The sequence below is a fragment of the Euleptes europaea genome, chromosome 9, assembly GCF_029931775.1.
Source record: "Euleptes europaea isolate rEulEur1 chromosome 9, rEulEur1.hap1, whole genome shotgun sequence".
NCBI classification, from domain to species: Eukaryota; Metazoa; Chordata; class Lepidosauria; order Squamata; family Sphaerodactylidae; genus Euleptes; species Euleptes europaea.
Window position 1 is genome coordinate 46,878,868 of NC_079320.1, and position 16,833 is coordinate 46,895,700.

The 16,833-nt window shown below is 40.7% G+C and overlaps 1 protein-coding gene across 1 annotated transcript; it reads right to left on the bottom strand.

Moving 5' to 3' along the window:
• Positions 1-2,296: 2,296 nt before the first annotated feature.
• On the bottom strand, positions 2,297-16,149 carry ASIC5 (acid sensing ion channel subunit family member 5). Its single transcript, XM_056855052.1, has 10 exons — positions 15,951-16,149; positions 11,866-12,172; positions 11,431-11,662; positions 10,363-10,485; positions 9,470-9,619; positions 8,508-8,655; positions 7,805-7,861; positions 6,964-7,132; positions 2,981-3,072; positions 2,297-2,487 (listed from the first exon to the last, which is right to left on the bottom strand). Exons 1-10 carry the CDS (start codon positions 16,147-16,149, stop codon positions 2,297-2,299), a joined length of 1,668 nt encoding a protein of 555 aa, XP_056711030.1.
• Positions 16,150-16,833: the final 684 nt, after the last annotated feature.

The window sequence follows — 16,833 nt, forward strand, 5'->3', positions numbered from 1 at the left end:
TACTGTAGCTTTCCTACTACTTGACCCTTTTAACTAGAGATGCTAGGGATTAACCTGGGAACTTTTGCATGCAAAGCAGATGCTCTGCTATTGAGCCACAGCCCTGCCCTCAATTAGCAGCAGCTGGGGAATGGGGGGAGGGGAATTCCCCTTTGGCTCAGTAATGGTCATCTTTATATTAAAAGGTGCTGAAGTTTGTATTGTAAGTAGGGCTGTTGATTCGGTTCGGCCCGAACTGAAAAACAGCCGAATTTCCCCTGATTCGGTGGTTTTTAGTTCGGGAGCCGAATTCAGCGAGTTTGGGAGTTCACGAATAAATCCGGCCAATTCGGGGCGTCAGTAAGCAGCATAACAGTCAGTAAGCAGCATTCTCCTTCCCGGGCCAATGGGTGGCCAAGCTGGGTCTTCTTCTGGCCAATCAGGAGGATTGAGTACTGGAGGAATTGTCAGGATTGAGTACTGGAGGAATCAGCTGATGTGCGGCCAGCCGGGGAGAGAGAGAGAGAGAGAGAGGGAAATCCTCGTGTGTGTGTGTGTGGGGGGTGCTTGTGCACATTTGCTCCTTTCTGTGGCTGCAGGGGGCGTATTTTTTGAGGTACAGACCCCAAACTTTCAGCAGAGATTCAGACAAGCCTTCTTAAGAGACCACCCAAGTTTTGTAAACATTGGGTCAGGGGGTCCCGAGATATGGGCTCCCCCTTTTTTCTTTCCATGGCTGCAGGGGGTGCATTTTTGGGGGTACAGACCCCAAACTTTCAGTGGAGCTTCAGATGAGCCTTCTTAAGATACCCCCCATTTTGTAAACATTGGGTCAGGGGGTCTCGAGATATGGGCTCCACCCCTTTTCCCTCCCCCCTTTTCCATTTACGTGGCTGCAGGGGGTGCTTTTTTGGGGGATACAGCCCCCAAACCTTCAGCATAGCTTCAGACAATCCTTCTTAAGATACCACCCAAGTTTTGTAAAGATGGGTTCAGTGGGGGCAGAAATATTGGCTCCCCCCTTTTCTCTTTCCGTGGCTGCAGGGGGCGCATTTTTTGGGGTGCAGATCCCAAACTTTGAGCGGAGCTTCAGACAAGCCTTCTTAAGAGACCACCCAAGTTTTGTAAACATTGGGTCAGGGGGTCCCGAGATATGGGCTTTCCCCTTTCCCCTTTTCCCTATTGGGATGAATGGATCAGCTGATCATGTATGCATCTCCAGAGCAAAATGTCCTGTGCCTAAATGGAATCGTCTTGGATTACCCAGTCCTCCCCAGCCCCTCTTGATGGAACAGAAGACAGCCACACTAAGACCCCTTTGGGGACTTTAATCTATAATTTTTCTCCTGTGTGTGTGTGTGGGGGGGAAGCAGAGTCTGTGTGTGTGTGGGGGGAGGGAGCAGTTTCTGTGGTTGGGGGGGAAGCCAAAGGGGGCTTTTGCCGGTTCTGCCTGGGGTGTGTGTTCCCCGTCGAGTCTCTCTCCCCCTGGTTTAGGGGGGGTTTCAGTTGTGTGTCTTCAGGTTTTTCCTCATTCATAAGAGCGGTTAGGTCTATTTGGATGCTTGCTCAAAACTGGTTTTCAAATGGTGACTTAAAGAATGCATTTGGAGTCCCATGCAAAAGGGGAAATTCCACCCCTCCTGCTCATTATGCATAGCTAGCTGTCTCTGTCCCTTTCCATGGTTTGCAAACTCCCAGGTGTCAGGTGTTGCTTTGCACAGTTGCAAAGGTGTTGCTAACAAGGTTGTGTTGCTCTGCAGTCGTGTTGCTTTGCAGTTGTGTTGCAATGCTTTGCAAACTTCTCAGCTGTTTGTCGGGGCTGGGAGCTTTGTGCGTGGGCGGCAAGCTCTGCTCAGAAATGCACATTAAGGGTGGGGGGACCCCTTTCGGGGCCCATATCTCAGCCCCCCCGACCCAATCTTTACAAAACTTGGGGGGTCTTTCAAGAAACGTCCTTTGAAGCTCCGCTGAAAGTTTGGGACCTCTACCCCCCAAAATGCCCCTCCAGAGCCGCGGAAAGGCGTGGTTGTGTTTTTAAAGGCTTTATTCGGCCGAATTTTTTCCCCGAACTTTGAATTCCCGCTGAATTGCACGGACCTGAAGTGGGGGAGTTCGGACTTCGGCATATCCCGAATCTAAACAAGCCGAATTCAGCCGAATCCGAACTATACCGAATTTTTTTTAATTCAACAGCCCTAATTGTAAGCATAAGAAACACATGTTTCACTAATATTTCTGGAACGAATGATAGGGCCCCCTTCATTATAAGCAAAACAAATGCAATTTACAGCTCCTTTCATTCCTTTTCTGTAAGCCCTTAACATTCTTGTACTCTCTTCTTGCTTGGTGGTTCAATCTGATCTGAAGTAGTCCAACTGGGAAGCTCTGGTGCTTTCAGTAGAAGAAAGACACACATCCAGCAAAAGTTGGTGAAAATATATTCAACAACCTCTATGACTGTGATCATACTGGCTCCACAAAACAATCCAAGTTGACCACCTACATCAGCTGCAATGAAAAAAAAAACCCAGTAATTTGGCAGTTCCTTAGTTTATGATGAAACTCCACACAAGTTCAGGTGGAAATAAGTTCAATTTCCATCAGCATGATATGACTCAAAGAAAATACCTGTAGAACTGAGATACTAGCAAGGAATCTAAAAATTGCCAGCACTGGGTGTTCTATAGGTTTCAGTATAACAGGGTTTATAAGGAAAATATATACTGGCAAGTTATTTTTCCTTGCCATTTTCATTTGTTTCTTTGTCCACATTAACATATAATGTAATGTCTCTTTAAGCAAATTAAAATTTATTGCATCAAATTAGTAACAAGTATAGTTATATATCATGACACATAATAATTAAACTTTCTCTTAATTGGAAACAGCAAAGCTAGTGACATGCAGCAAGTAAGCATGTTTGTAAATAATACATGGTTGTTTTATTTTATACAGGTCACAGCATATGCAGAGAAATGCCCTTTAATTGGGGATCACTTACCAAGCAACTCAGATACGCTCAATGCCTTCTGCTGTTGTGTCATTTTGTAATTCAGATCATGATATTTAATGTCAATATAGACAAGATTATGCCTAGGAATAATATATTATGATTAATACTGCCATTATCATTATTTCAATATTTATATTAGATACTGATGCCACTTTCACTATTGCCATACGTTACGGTCTCACATTACATTTTGATCCAAGGACCTCAGAGTAGTTTACCTGCTTTGACTCTCCCCATTTTATCCTCATGACCGGGTTTGGTTCAAGGTACTGACTATCATATACAAAGCCCTGAATGGCCTTGGACCCTCATAGATGCAAGACCACTTCTCCTGCTATACTCCACCATTACAACCTCACTCTTCTGTTCAGGGCTTTCTGTAGGTGTTACACTGCAAGCGGGTTGGACCAACAACTGCCGTACATATGCTTTCTCTGTTGTGGCCCCCTCCTTGTGGAATGGCCTGCTCCTGTCATTCCATTGCACACCCGGAGTCCAATGGATGAGCCTCAACCGGGAAAACGTTTGTGTTTCCCCTGCCAGGTAAGTTGTTTAAGAGAGTTTTTCTATAAAGGTAATACAAGAACAGAACAATTCAGGAAGGTGCTTTATAAAGGGAAAGGGTCTGTGTATTATGCCACTGCATATAGCGGGTAATCAGGTTGCTGCACATATTATCCTGTTGCCATTTCATTGTTTTCTACTGATGCAGTGCAATTTTTTTTCATTATATGCACACTCTGTATCATGCCTAATGTGCTGTTCTCATTCATATTTTGGTAATCATACTCCTATTGAATTGAATTATTTATTGCAGTCAAAGACCAGCACAAAAATCCATACTGTGCTAGAAATGTTTATATAAAAACTGTTACATAGATTATATTAAATAGTAAATATAATTCATTAAATACAGAACTATGATAGAATCTAGTAGTTGCACAAAATCTGGCAATTCTATCTATAATCTAAGGCTCATGGTCTGAGAAAAGAAGAGAAATTCTTCTGATCTACCAGGGTTTTGTGGGCGGGGGGAGGCAGGAGTAATGAAAACATATCTAAGAGGGCTGTAAATAGGGTAATGGGGTAAAACATGCCCAGCAGTTTCAATTTCCCCACATGCACAAGGACATAAGAACATAGGAAGGAACATATATGTTCCTAGTACAGTACACCACAATATCTTCCTTTCAAAAGTGCAGAGGGAAGACCATTAAATCAGGCCAAGGAAAAAGCTTTCTTATGTTTGGGAATTAGTAAACTAGGCAGATAGCTGTGTGTGTGTTAAGTGCCGTCAAGTCGCTTCCGACTCATAGCGAATCAATGTCCTTCAAAATGTCCTAGCGAGGTGGGCCAAATTTCTTGTTCCTGAAGAAATGATTCTTTATGGCAAGACATAAATGGCTCCAATGCCAATTTATACATATATTTTTTAATCCATACGTCTAACAATCAGTGTATGGGAATGCAATAACCAGGTGCTTGTAAAATTGTAGATTATAAACGTACATACCGATAAAAGAACATTGGTGACTGATAGGCCATACTTATGGTCCCAGATGTTCTTAATCAAAAATCAACTGAGCAATCACAGAATTTTATGTTCTAAGCCAATGTCTAAACTTTTCCCTGAGTCTTAAATCCAGAGGTATTAAGTATTCAAAATAAAAAAAATAGGGTATATAAGTATTGTCGAAGGCTTTCACGGTCAGAGTTCATTGGTTCTTGTAGGTTATCCGGGCTGTGTAACCGTGGTCTTGGTATTTTCTTTCCTGACGTTTCGCCCGCAGCTGTGGCAGGCATCTTCAGGGGAGTAACACTGAAGGACAGTGTCTCTCAAACCCAACCCCCTTCTGACTATATATTACTCTTACTACACACTTGACACTGAGAGACACTGTCCTTCAGTGTTACTCCTCTGAAGATGCCTGCCACAGCTGCGGGCAAAACGTCATGAAAGAAAAGACCAAGACCACAGTTACACAGCCCGGATAACCTACAAGAACCAGGGTATATAAGGTTGCTCAAGTTTTAGATTATTTAATAAATGAAGTATTAATTGACTCGGCCATGCCCTTCTTTAACGATATTCTTCTGTAACTCTAATCAGAATACTTTACATTATAATAATCATAAAAACCCTGCTAATGGACCCCATTGTTTAAGCTTCCTGACATAAATGAGAAACTACTGGTCACCATTTTTGGCATACAGTTGTAAATAGCTGGGTTTCTAATTTTATATTTTTGAAAAATCAATTGATGATGCTATTAGAGAATTTATGACATATGCTCATTAATATGTTTGCTTGATTCTTGTAGCTTAAACACTTGGGAACAGAAACAGTTCCTAGTAATTTGCCATGCCTCAATGAGTAATTGCTAGATAGTGCACTGTTTGTGAACAATAAAACAGTTGTCAAACGGAGCTAAATAAAAAGGATGCCATGAAATTCTCATAAAGCTCAGCAGACCATTATCATTGTTTAATCTACACTACTATTTTTGCATGCATGTAATAAAATCAAACGTAAAAGTATTTTTTTGTTTTTTTTTTGCAGGGACAACTACAGCCATGATAACTAAATAGGCATCAAATTGCAAAAAAGGACCATGAAGCTCAAAGGATCATAGTCTGAAGTCTGTTAACATCAAATTGGAGATATTTCTTCAGATTGCTGAGTGGTGTGCCACAGCAGCTGGGGCTCAAAGCAGAATGCTTGTTTTGACTGAAGATGGTCCCAAGTTTAATCCCCTGCTCAGCTGGAAGGATCTCAGGTGAAGAGCCTGCCAAATACACTGTAGGGCCGCTGCCCATCGATATTCAGACAATGCCAAGCTAGATGCACTGATGGCATAAGTCAATATAAAGTAGCTTTATATCTTCATGTAAGTATGAAACAAGAATGAAGGCCCTTGCAATGTTTAGACTGGGGGATAAAACGAAAATAAACCACTCAGACATTTATTTTGCATCTTCTTTTTGGTTTTACATTCGTAGTGATTCATGAAATAGACTGTGTCCACACATAGAGTTTTCCGTGTATTCTTACATGTTTGTCTTCATAATCAATTTCCTGCTGGATAAATTTTTACATATTGGCTAGTAAACGGATTATAAAAGTAGTGATTTAAATAAAACTAAAATTCTTAACTCATTTATATATTACTTAAAAAGAATGACTGATTGGATCACTGGCTTCAGCTGCTCATAACTCAGATCCATGAGTGCACTTTCCAAGCATTTTAAAGAGAAAATTGTAGCCATGCAGGGTCTGATTTGGATCCAGGCAGGGATTTATCGGGTTGCCAGGTCCCTCTTTGCCACCGGTGGGAGGATTTTGGGGCGGAGCCTTAGGAGGGTGGGGTTTGGGGAGGGGAGGGACTTCAATGGCATAGAGTCCAATTGCCAAAGCAGCCATTTTCTCCAGGTGAACTGATCTCTATCGTCTGGAGATCAGTTGTAATAGCAGGAGATCTCCAGCCACCACCTGCAAGTTGGCAACCCTAGGGATTTTAGTCTGCTTCTCTCTTATAATTTTGCTGATTGAAAACAACTGTCTTTCCAGGCTGAATGGGAAAAAAGACAAGGAGCCACACTTTCTTTGCAATTTTCCTTTCCTGGGAAACAACAGCACTCAGATGAGGGTCAGTTTTGATTGGTAAAAACATGCAAGCATGTAAGGGTGAAATAATGTTTTCTCTAGCACCGTGATCTTGATCTGAATGGAGACACACATCTTGTCTTGTTAGGACCTTAGACTGGTGTAAGGGTGAAAGCACCAATGTAAAATAGTCCAATAAACTATAATCATCATCCCTATACTGAATCTAACATACTTTGGGACCAACAGATCAGTTAACGTCTATGGAATGTAGGCTGTTTTAAGTAGTTTCAAGTAGTTAATGAAGGTCGTTCATGTACATATGAAAATACAGTGCTTATTCCATCATAATTAGAAATAAAATTACCTTACGTATGCTGGGCTTTTGTTCAGTTTTGTAGAAAGGAATTTCACAACCTTTTTACTTGCCAAAGTGGAATAGGAGATAGTGACAGGGTAATCTGTTTCCTCACAAGGTACTGGGCAAGTGGAATTATGTGTTCCTACTGTGCACAGTCCCATCAGTTCTATGTTATCTAAAATAGCAAGAAGGGGAAAATCATTTTAACTTTTGTCCTCTGCAAAGAACACTAATAAAATAAACCAAAATATGATTTGGTTTATCACAATAAACAAAAGTATCAGTAGACATATCCTTTGCATAGAGTATTCCATAACTTCAGGAATCTGAGGGGAAACTATATATAAAGTATATATGAATCCTTCTTTCATAATGAAAGGGATAAAACCTGAAAAAAATTTTTACAATGGGATTTTCAGTAGAAATATGTTCCTGTCATTCACATTCTATTATTTGGACCTTTATATACTGTAATTAAACTGTGCTCTGGATGGAAAAAGGCACAACTGGAATAGGTGATTTAGAGCCTGAGCATACCATCCCATTCAGCTGTGATCACTGATAGTGTTCGGGAGAAAGCAGGGTATATGTCCCCCTGGTAAATCTGTGCAAATTACTTGAAAAGCAAGCATGTAGCTTAGTTAGCTAACCCTTGCACTACCTTCAAATTCTACATCTCTGTAGGCCCCAATGGCACTTGCATGGTAGCTTATCACATGAGCTATCTGGTTTGCCAGTTAAAGACATTGCCACCGCTATAGGGCCATAAGGAAGTTGTGATTATATTACAGCAGCACCAGAGAACTGGACTCCAGACTTTGGATTGGTTGTTTCTGATTTTACTCACACACTGTAGGAGAAACACACTTGTAAAATTTTTCCAGGTCACACTCTGTTCCATTTCCTTTTTGAACCGGTTCATGGAAGAGATTGGGAAAAGAGAATAAGGGAGAAAGAAGCAATAGTATCAAAACACACATTTGACATCTGCTGCTCCATTATCTAGCTACTTAATAAACAATCCTATGCAGAGTTACTCCAGTCTAAGTTCATTTAAATCAATGCATCATAATACTTTTAATTATGCTCACTCTGTATGAAGGTGGCATGTAACACCTGCAGTGTATGTGCCAAAAACTCATCAAACTTTTTTGAATCTGTGTCTGATGGGCATATGAAATATAGAAACTGTCACTCTGCAGCAAATACCTTTATGCTCATGATGCTTGTTCTTAAGACATTGGAAACCTACATTTGAAACTAATCTATAGAATCTAGAATTAATACCGGTATGTAATTATCATAGCCAATATATAATAATATCTAACAATCATTGTGACCTATACATTGTCATTCAATATATTTGATTTTGAGTATCATTTGTCTTTTCTCTTGCAGTACAGTCCTGAACAGAACCATACCTTTCTAAGTCCTTTGGAGTTAATGTGTTTAGGACTGCCTTGCTACTCTAGAACTGTGATTTTTTATATTCTCATAGGGTTTCTTTGGAAATCACTCATAAAACAAATGTAGCCTTTATCAAGAGATACCTGGTAGCATGAATGGTAAGCATTCACATTTCTGTTGTATATGTCGTGCCTTGCATTCTTGGAGACACCCATAGGTGCTATAGCTCTTGTGGTGCTGAAGTTTGATATTTGGGTTGCACTCTCCCCAAGGGTATTCTTGAATAACTGTCTTTAAAATGAAAGAAAGACAGTAAAATGTACATGACACCCATTTCTATTGTAAAGTTTTGTTTAAACCTGCATCGGTCATAACATTTTAAAATCTAAAATAAATGCAAGTTCAAAATGAGTGTGGTCTAATTAACCTTTCAGCTCAAAATCAAACCAAAATCCAAAGTTTTCAATACACTTGCTTGATGTTCTGCAGAGCAGATCTGAAGGACAGCCCGACCAACTCTGCACTCTTCTTTCGAAAGTTGACTACAACTGTCCTGACTCAAGCTTTCTGAATATCCAGATGTGCAACTGAATGACTGAGTCCGTTGGTCTCCTTTTCTAAAATGACTGGGGAAGCCATTCTGTTTGGGACTTTGTACATACAGTCACTATCTCACACAGCTGTTTCCCCCTTGTTATTTCCTTCCTTGACATTTCCAAGCTCAGAGATTAATTTGTTTTAATCTTGTAAACTGGCTGAATCTTTTAAAATGGCCCATTAGTCATGATAGATCAATAGATACAATAAAGCTCTTACAAATGTGCTCCAGTTCCCCCTTAAGTATCTAGAAATCTATCTACTACCTCCTTTTACCACCCTTCATCAAAGGAACTTAGCCAGGATACATGGTTCTCTGTTTTCAATATTATGCTCACAACAGCCCTTTGAGTTACATTATGCTGACAGAGAAAGTGACAGGTCTAAGAGTGAGTTTTTGGGCTTAGCAGCAACTTGAATCCTGATTTCTCAGGTGCTAGTTTAACACTCTTCTTACTAGATCACGCTGGAAATAAGTTACATCTTCACAATCTACACAAATTCGTACCTTAAACTGTTGGATTGCAGCATGAGCATGCATCCCAACTGGTGTAGATATGCCTAAACCATCAAACCGAGGAGGTTCTTGAGGTGAATGGATAGCAAAGGTTATACCGGCATCAATAAAGCCAAGAGAAGGGTCATCAGTGAACTGTTCCTAATGGACAAAGCATGCCCCATGTTGAAAAAGTTACAGCAAATACCTTCCCAATCAACGTCATTTCAAATCAATGTAATTCATGTATTCCCATGGACCTGGGAATTGCCCCAATGATAAACAACCTACAACTGCAATTACTCCTTAGAGGTGTCCCTCACAAAAAAATTTCCCCTCCAGGATGCTATAAGTTACCAGGAGTTTGAGCTGCTATTCCCCCCACCCCCACTGCTTTTCCCTTTAATCAATAATCTACCTCTGTTGACATTCTGTCCCTCCTGGTGTATAGTCAATAGTTGTCAGGCCATTTTAATAGGTTGTTTTCCTTTTAAACATTAATTTACAAACTCATTTTTCTGCATACTTGGGAAGTCCTCCCAACTGTGTAAAAACCCTGTCTGGCCTGCAGGTGTCCCTGTCTTAATAACTTTGATGCTTAATGGGGGCCCAGCCACATTTTTCTTAAAATATAGTGATATTTAACTAAACAAGATGATGTTTTTAAATCTTGTTCCTTATTACATTATATGTGAATGATAGACTCTAAGCAAGCTGACTAATTGCCTTGGGCTAAAATTACTAATGTTTGTGAAGCTGGAGGCAAAATCTATTTATTGTAAATATCTGGGCTAAAGGACCATGTTTCATTCAGGTTACCCTAAGTGTGTGCTATTAACCATCAAGATTCAGCATTGCATTTCCAGAACATTTTCAACAGATGGTTAAGTTCATATTGGATCAACCTGTTTGATGTCAAAAAGCAAACTCAGGCCCCTTCCAGAGACGCTCACGCTTCTTCTTGTCGGAATGTTAACATGATTAAAAGTGAAGCAGTTTCCATATTCAGTGAAGACATGCTGAAAATCCTTCAACAACAAAAAAAGTGAAAACTGCGTTAGCTCTTCTATTCCTGTTAGTGTTTTCCTAGAGAATTGTAGCTATAGATTTGGATCTACTTGGGATCAGTATGGGAAAAATCAACAGCATTCCCAAGCAAGGGTCACGACTGCTCCATCTGTATCATTGTTGCAGTATAGAGATTCTGCCAGAAAATATAGCAGCAGGTGCACTCTTAAAAGGCCAGTCCTTAACATGGAGAAAATTAAATTTGTCGTTGACTTTTCTGGTGACATCACAAATATGTGAACCCTGGGAAAAGAAGGCTTGCCAGTAACAACTATTGTTCTGAGGGATTAGACAAATCAGTTTAATTCCAAAATGGGCATTGAGGCTACTGATGAAAATGTAAATGAGTACCAAAAAAAAGAGGGAAGAAATCAGCAACATTCATGCAACTCAAGCTATGGTTCTATATGTTTGTTCTAATAATCAAATTACCCTTATTTCACTATATACAGAGGATGTACAAAAGGAGCTTCCCATAACTGAGCAGGACTTGGGGAACATCCAACATAAAGAAGGTAGCATGTTTCCCATGTGAATGACTCACAGAGCAAGATTGTGATCCATCACAGGTAACCCCATTCCTACCCTCCAAATATTGTCCATTCCCTTCCCCATGTGGCATGACTAGTATATTTATTCATTACATTTTTTAATCTTTCCTAAAGCCTTCTGCATGGCAATTATCTCCTCACAACAACCCTGTGAGACAAGCTTAGTGAGGAAATAGTGACTGGCCTAGCAAACAAAATGCCTTAATGACTTTAAATTTGGATATTTCCATTCCTATTCCAACACTTGCACTCTTTGTGTTGCTCCAAAACGACCAATCTTTTTACATGCCTTCCCTCAGCTTTATTGCAATGTCCACATTTCCTTTTATAGTATTATAAAAACATAAATATTACCTGTGGGTAACAAGGCTTCCCAAAAAATTCACATTCTAACAATGTGCTGCTGTTGAGATAGAAACCATTATTCCTGGTAAATTCTTTGATGCTGAAGTTTTGATTCCCCTGAAGAAAATGAGAGAGCTCCTGGCCAAACTTGTCCTCTGCATCAAAGAAATTAAGGACACCAGAAACTATACTCCACAGGAAGAAAATGATGCTCAGGTTAGCTACAGCCTGGGTTTGGTACCTGTGGGCACAAAACAAAATAATGCTTGAGACTTGGTTCTGAGGCAACTCTTCAAACTCTCTCAAACAATGGAATAAGGAAACTTGGGGACGCTACTGGGCATACCGGCCATTTGACAACTATGCTTTAAATGACCAATGGGCATGAAGGTGTTCGGTCTTTGAGAAGCAAATAGGGCCAAGAAGAAGCAAAGGGTGACTTACCTGTTCAGGTTGCAAAACGTTACAGCAGGAAACTCAATATTTTCCACATATTGAACAACTACTGATGTTGTGGTGGGCCATCTGAAATAGTTGGTAACACGACTGCTGATTTGCCAAGCAACAAGGACAATGGAGCACAAGACTATAAACATCCATAGCACCTTACGAGTCTTGCTGTGCGTTCGAACAATATTGTGCACCCCATGGAATGAGGTGGAAGTTGCGAAGTCATAATCATACTTTTTCCTTTCTTCCAGGGATGGCAATTGTTTTCTGGTCAAATACAACTTGGCTTTTCCCAACAAACCTTGACATTTGATAGAAGAAAATATTATTGACACAAAAATTTACTATAAAACCAAGTGAGAAGGATCCTTCAAGGTGCATTTGGTATCAGTTAGGATCCCATCCTTTTAACAAAGCTAGCTCTCAAAGCACTGCTGCCATTATAATATTGTTGAAAATATTTCTGTAAATGTATCTCTAAATCATGTATGTGTCTCCAAAGAAGCACTAACTGGAAAGAAAATGTCTAGATCCATCAAATTAACAGCAACTATTCATCCAGTGTGCAAAAAAATGTGAAAAGATCATTATGGAAAATTATCTAATGACAATTCAGTATTTTGATTCTCTGTGTTAAAACAGTATCAATAAATGATAGCATTTATCAGCCGAAAGAAGTGACACTAATTGCAATTTATTTATCCCAGTTCTTTAAATTATAGTTCCTTATTTAAATGATATTCTTATGTCTAGCTGTAGTCTATTTATATCTATAAATATCTTGGTTTTACTAGTGTCTGCAGAAAATAACTAAAACCAAAGCCAACCTACCACCAAAACGGTACCACTCAAGACAAATTAAAAACACTTGTCATCTCAAAGGAATACTTGTTACTCACCCTCGCCATGAAATCCACTTAATTTTCTGAGCCTCTCCATTGGACACATATTATTTAACACAGGGGATGCAACTATCAAACAATGGTATTTCACTGCAAGCAAATTGCTTATATTATGAAGGAAGGGGCGGAGATTATAATAAATACCATGTCCAAGGGCAATTTACAATCCCCTGTTGCTACACTCTTCTTTCTAAATAGTACCTTCGCATTAAAACAAAACAAAAACAACAGGGCCATATTAATGAGCTGAAGTGTACATAATATATTTATGCCAAATAAAGGTGTGATTTGATTTTACTGTTTGTGTACATAAAATAAGGCAGATAAAAATGGACGAGCACCCATGAAGCTTCCTTATTCTGAGTCAGACTACTGGTGCATCAAGATCAGTATTGTCTACTCTGACTGGCAGCAGCTCTGTAGGGTTTTCAGTGAAGCTGTTTCACATTACCAACAACTTGATCCTTTTACTGGAGATGCCAGGGACTGAACTTGAAGCTCTACCACCGAGCCACTGCCCTGCTATAAAAAGGGGGTGGAATTTAAAATTAATTAAGACATTTAAAAATTAATTGCTACAAGCAAGAACTCAAATTTAAATTTTTATTTTAGCTGTAACCTGGAAGAAACAAGTAGTAACTTTTTTCATTTCTCTGTGCTATAAGAGAAGTAGAACTTTTTGTCAAAGCTGTCACTGCCTTTGTTTATCTTCCTTTTGACATTAGCATTACAAAATTCAAATGTTCCTTTGCTATGTTGAAGGAACAAGTGTTTTGGCAACATCTCTAGACATGAGTTTATGTGTCCAATCAAATCTGGCACCATATTTATTTAATTGAGAGCAACTGGTCCTGCAATCACTGCAAGGGTGAACTTAGCCAATCAGGAATCATGACTTGAATGTGATCAGTCACATTGCCGATGGACTGGGAAATCACGTGGGGGGAGGGGCTCCAGGAGTGATCATGAATGCTCGCATGTGCAGCCCCCCAGTGCCTGTAATAAATGGCTACAAATCATGTTCAAAGGTTCAGGGTATACAAAACAATCCTAGTTATGGATCAAGTTGATTGCAGAGTATTGCTTTGGTTAATTCCAGAAAATTACATCACGGGGTGGTTCCAATTGAATTTGGGATCCAGTCCCATAGAGTACTTATCATACTTAAGTCCCTTATTACAGAACAGGGAGCACAGCCATTTTGCCAGATGTGAAAAACAAAACAAAACAATGACTGTTATGTCTGCATTGGTATGATTGCTCTACTTATTACAAAGTATGAAAAAATCTAAGGCTCAGTCTTACTCAAGTTAGCACATAGGAAGCATATGAAATAAGGAGTAACACTGAAGGACACTGTCCTTCAGTGTTACTCCTCTGAAGATGCCTGCCACAGCTGCTGGCGAAACGTCAGGAAAGAAAATACCAAGACCACGGTCACACAGCCCGGATAACCTACAAGAACCAATGAACTCTGACCGTGAAAGCCTTCGACATATGAAATAACTTCCATTTTTAGAAGGATTTTTGTTTGCTTCATAGTTATGTTTTGTTGATGCTACACCATGCAGCTTTATGTTAAACTCAGTGGGAATTACTTCTGAGTAAACATGGGTAGGAGGATAAAAAGCAATAAATGAATATTGTCTTCTAGGAGCAAACTTTACTTGCCTAGCCAGAGGTCTTAAAAGGAATTCCATCCATCGATCCATTGATCCATCGATCCATCGATCCAGCGACCCAGCGACCCAGCGACCCAGCGATCCATCGATCCATCGATCCATCCAGCGATCCATCCATCCATCGATCCATCCATCCATCCATCGACACTATTTGTAGCCCACCTTACCTCTGCAAACTCAAGGAGGAGAACAGAACAGCAAAAACTGCAAGGACACAAATCATAAGTGTTCAACAACAAGTTAAAACCAGTACATAAATAAAACACGTGGTTAAAAGCACACCAAAAACTGTTTATCCTCCATCAAAGGCCCTCTGGAAGGAACGATCTTCCACTCCATCCTAAATAGGACAAGTGAAGGTGTCTGCCACACCGACTGAGAAATCCCATGGCTGAACTGTTGCCAAATGGCCCATCCTAGGTGAGGACACTGGCAGGATACAGCTGTCTGAGGAGCTTAACTTGTGCAGAGGAGTATACTGGCAGATGTTGTTTGAGAGGTCTGAGCCAAGGAAGCCAGGTTTTGAAGGGCCTTAATAGTGATGTTCAGCACTCTGAATTCAATTGGAAACAACCGATGCAGTTGATGTAGCTCTGGCATTAAACGTTTCAACCAGCTGACCACAGTCAGCAGTCTTGTTACCGCATTTTGCAACAAATGAAGGTTCCACCTAGAACACATAGTAATCCAACCTGGAGGTTACAGTAGTATGGATCAGCATAGCTAGGTCAGCACAGTCTAAATAGGGGCCAGCCATGAGCCAAATGTAATTTAATGAAGGCACTCCAAGCAACAGTACCAACCTGTTTATTCATCAACAAGTCCGGGACCAAGAGCATGCCACGGTCTTAAATAACAGTAAGCTTAACCCTGCCAAAGGCTGGTAGACCATCCCTTCACCACTCCAAGCACTCTGCCTTCCCAACTAGCATCACCTCTCCCTTACCTTGATTAAGCATCAATTTGTTCACACTCAGCCACTTGACCACAGCCTCAAGATACTGGCCCAGGACATTCACAGCTGCTTCTGGAGGCTTAGACAGTGATATATAAAGCTGGATGTCATCTGCATATTTGGTGGAAGCTCACTCTGAAGGTCCTGATGATCTCAGCCAAAGGTTTTACATAAAGATTAAAGAGCTTTGGGGATACACTGGATCCTTTGGGCTCCCTATATAACAGGTCCCAACAAACTGTTTTCCCCCCTCTCCTGTGGCAACTCTTTGTTTCCTGCCAAAAAGAAATAAGCAACATCAATGTATGGCCGTCCCTTTTACCCTAAACACTGATTGCAGTTGATCCACCAAAATGTATCATTGTCAGTCATATCAAATTGCTGCTGATAGGTCTAGAAATATCAACAGTGATGGACTGCCCTTATCCAACTGTATCCAGAGATCATCCACCAAGGACAATTGGGCTATTTTACTCCTGAAACTCATCCTGAAGCCAAACTGAAATGGGTCAAGGGCAGATGTTTTATGCCTGCAGTTACTCCACCACATAAATTCAGTTGCTTTGCTCAGAAATGAGAGATTGGACAGAGGTAGATAGTTGCCCACATCCAAAGATGATTTCTTAAGAAGAGCTTTAATCATAGCTTCTTTCACCTGTGAAGGAAACTCCCCTTGAACGAGGGACATAATAATCTTCCCAAAAGAGGTATTTCCCAGCATGATTTTAACAGCCAGCATGGATCTAATTGGAAAGAGATGGTTTTTACAACCCCAGGCACTCTGTCAACATCAGTCAGTGAGATCAACCTGAAACTGGATAGTTTCCTTTTAATACTTAAATTAAAAACAAAAACATCCAGCCTGAAGATGAGTTCTAGTGAACTCAAAAGCTCACACACTGTTATGTATAATTTGTTTGATCCTAACAAAAAGCTTTTATTCTTAGATTTTAGATCTACTCTTAATAGCCAGAGGGAGGAAGAGGAAGCAGGCTCCTGTTCCCTGGGGCCAAATCAGGTGATAGCACCTGCCTAGGAGCTGGTGAGCTTAGCATGGCAGGAGAGGAGGCAGTCCCCTCACTCCTCACTGCTTCCTGAATCAACCTGTGAGCCAGTTTTCCACTGACAGTTTGAGCAGTGCTCCACCCGCCTGGCCAGAGCTCAGCAAGCTCTCATGCCATTTTGGTTCTTATGCTGAACCTATGGGATGGACTTACTGTGCATTCCTGAGGGGGGGCGAATCCTCTCAGGAGGCGGAGTGACCTCGCAGCCAGCATAAGTGTGTCTTATCATGGGACAAGACGCACACACTGGTGGCGAGGGCAGTTCCATCGGTGCCCGAGTGCCTCACCCCTTGCCAGTGAAGTGTCCCCGTGGCGCAGGCCACGGCGGAGACTTGCGGCACCAGCGTGGGGGGCATTCC

Bases quoted from the DNA above. Each gene is read 5' to 3' on its own strand.
- ASIC5 (XM_056855052.1), bottom strand. From the start codon at position 16,149: ATGCTGGCTGTTAAAATCATGCTGGGAAATACCTCTTTTGGGAAGATT. The intron at 10,486-11,430 runs GTAATATTTATG...TTGTTGTTGAAG, and splicing joins GGAAGCCTTGTTACCCACAG to GATTTTCAGCATGTCTTCAC. The intron at 2,488-2,980 runs GTAAGTGATCCC...TTTTCATTGCAG, and splicing joins GAGCGTATCTGAGTTGCTTG to CTGATGTAGGTGGTCAACTT.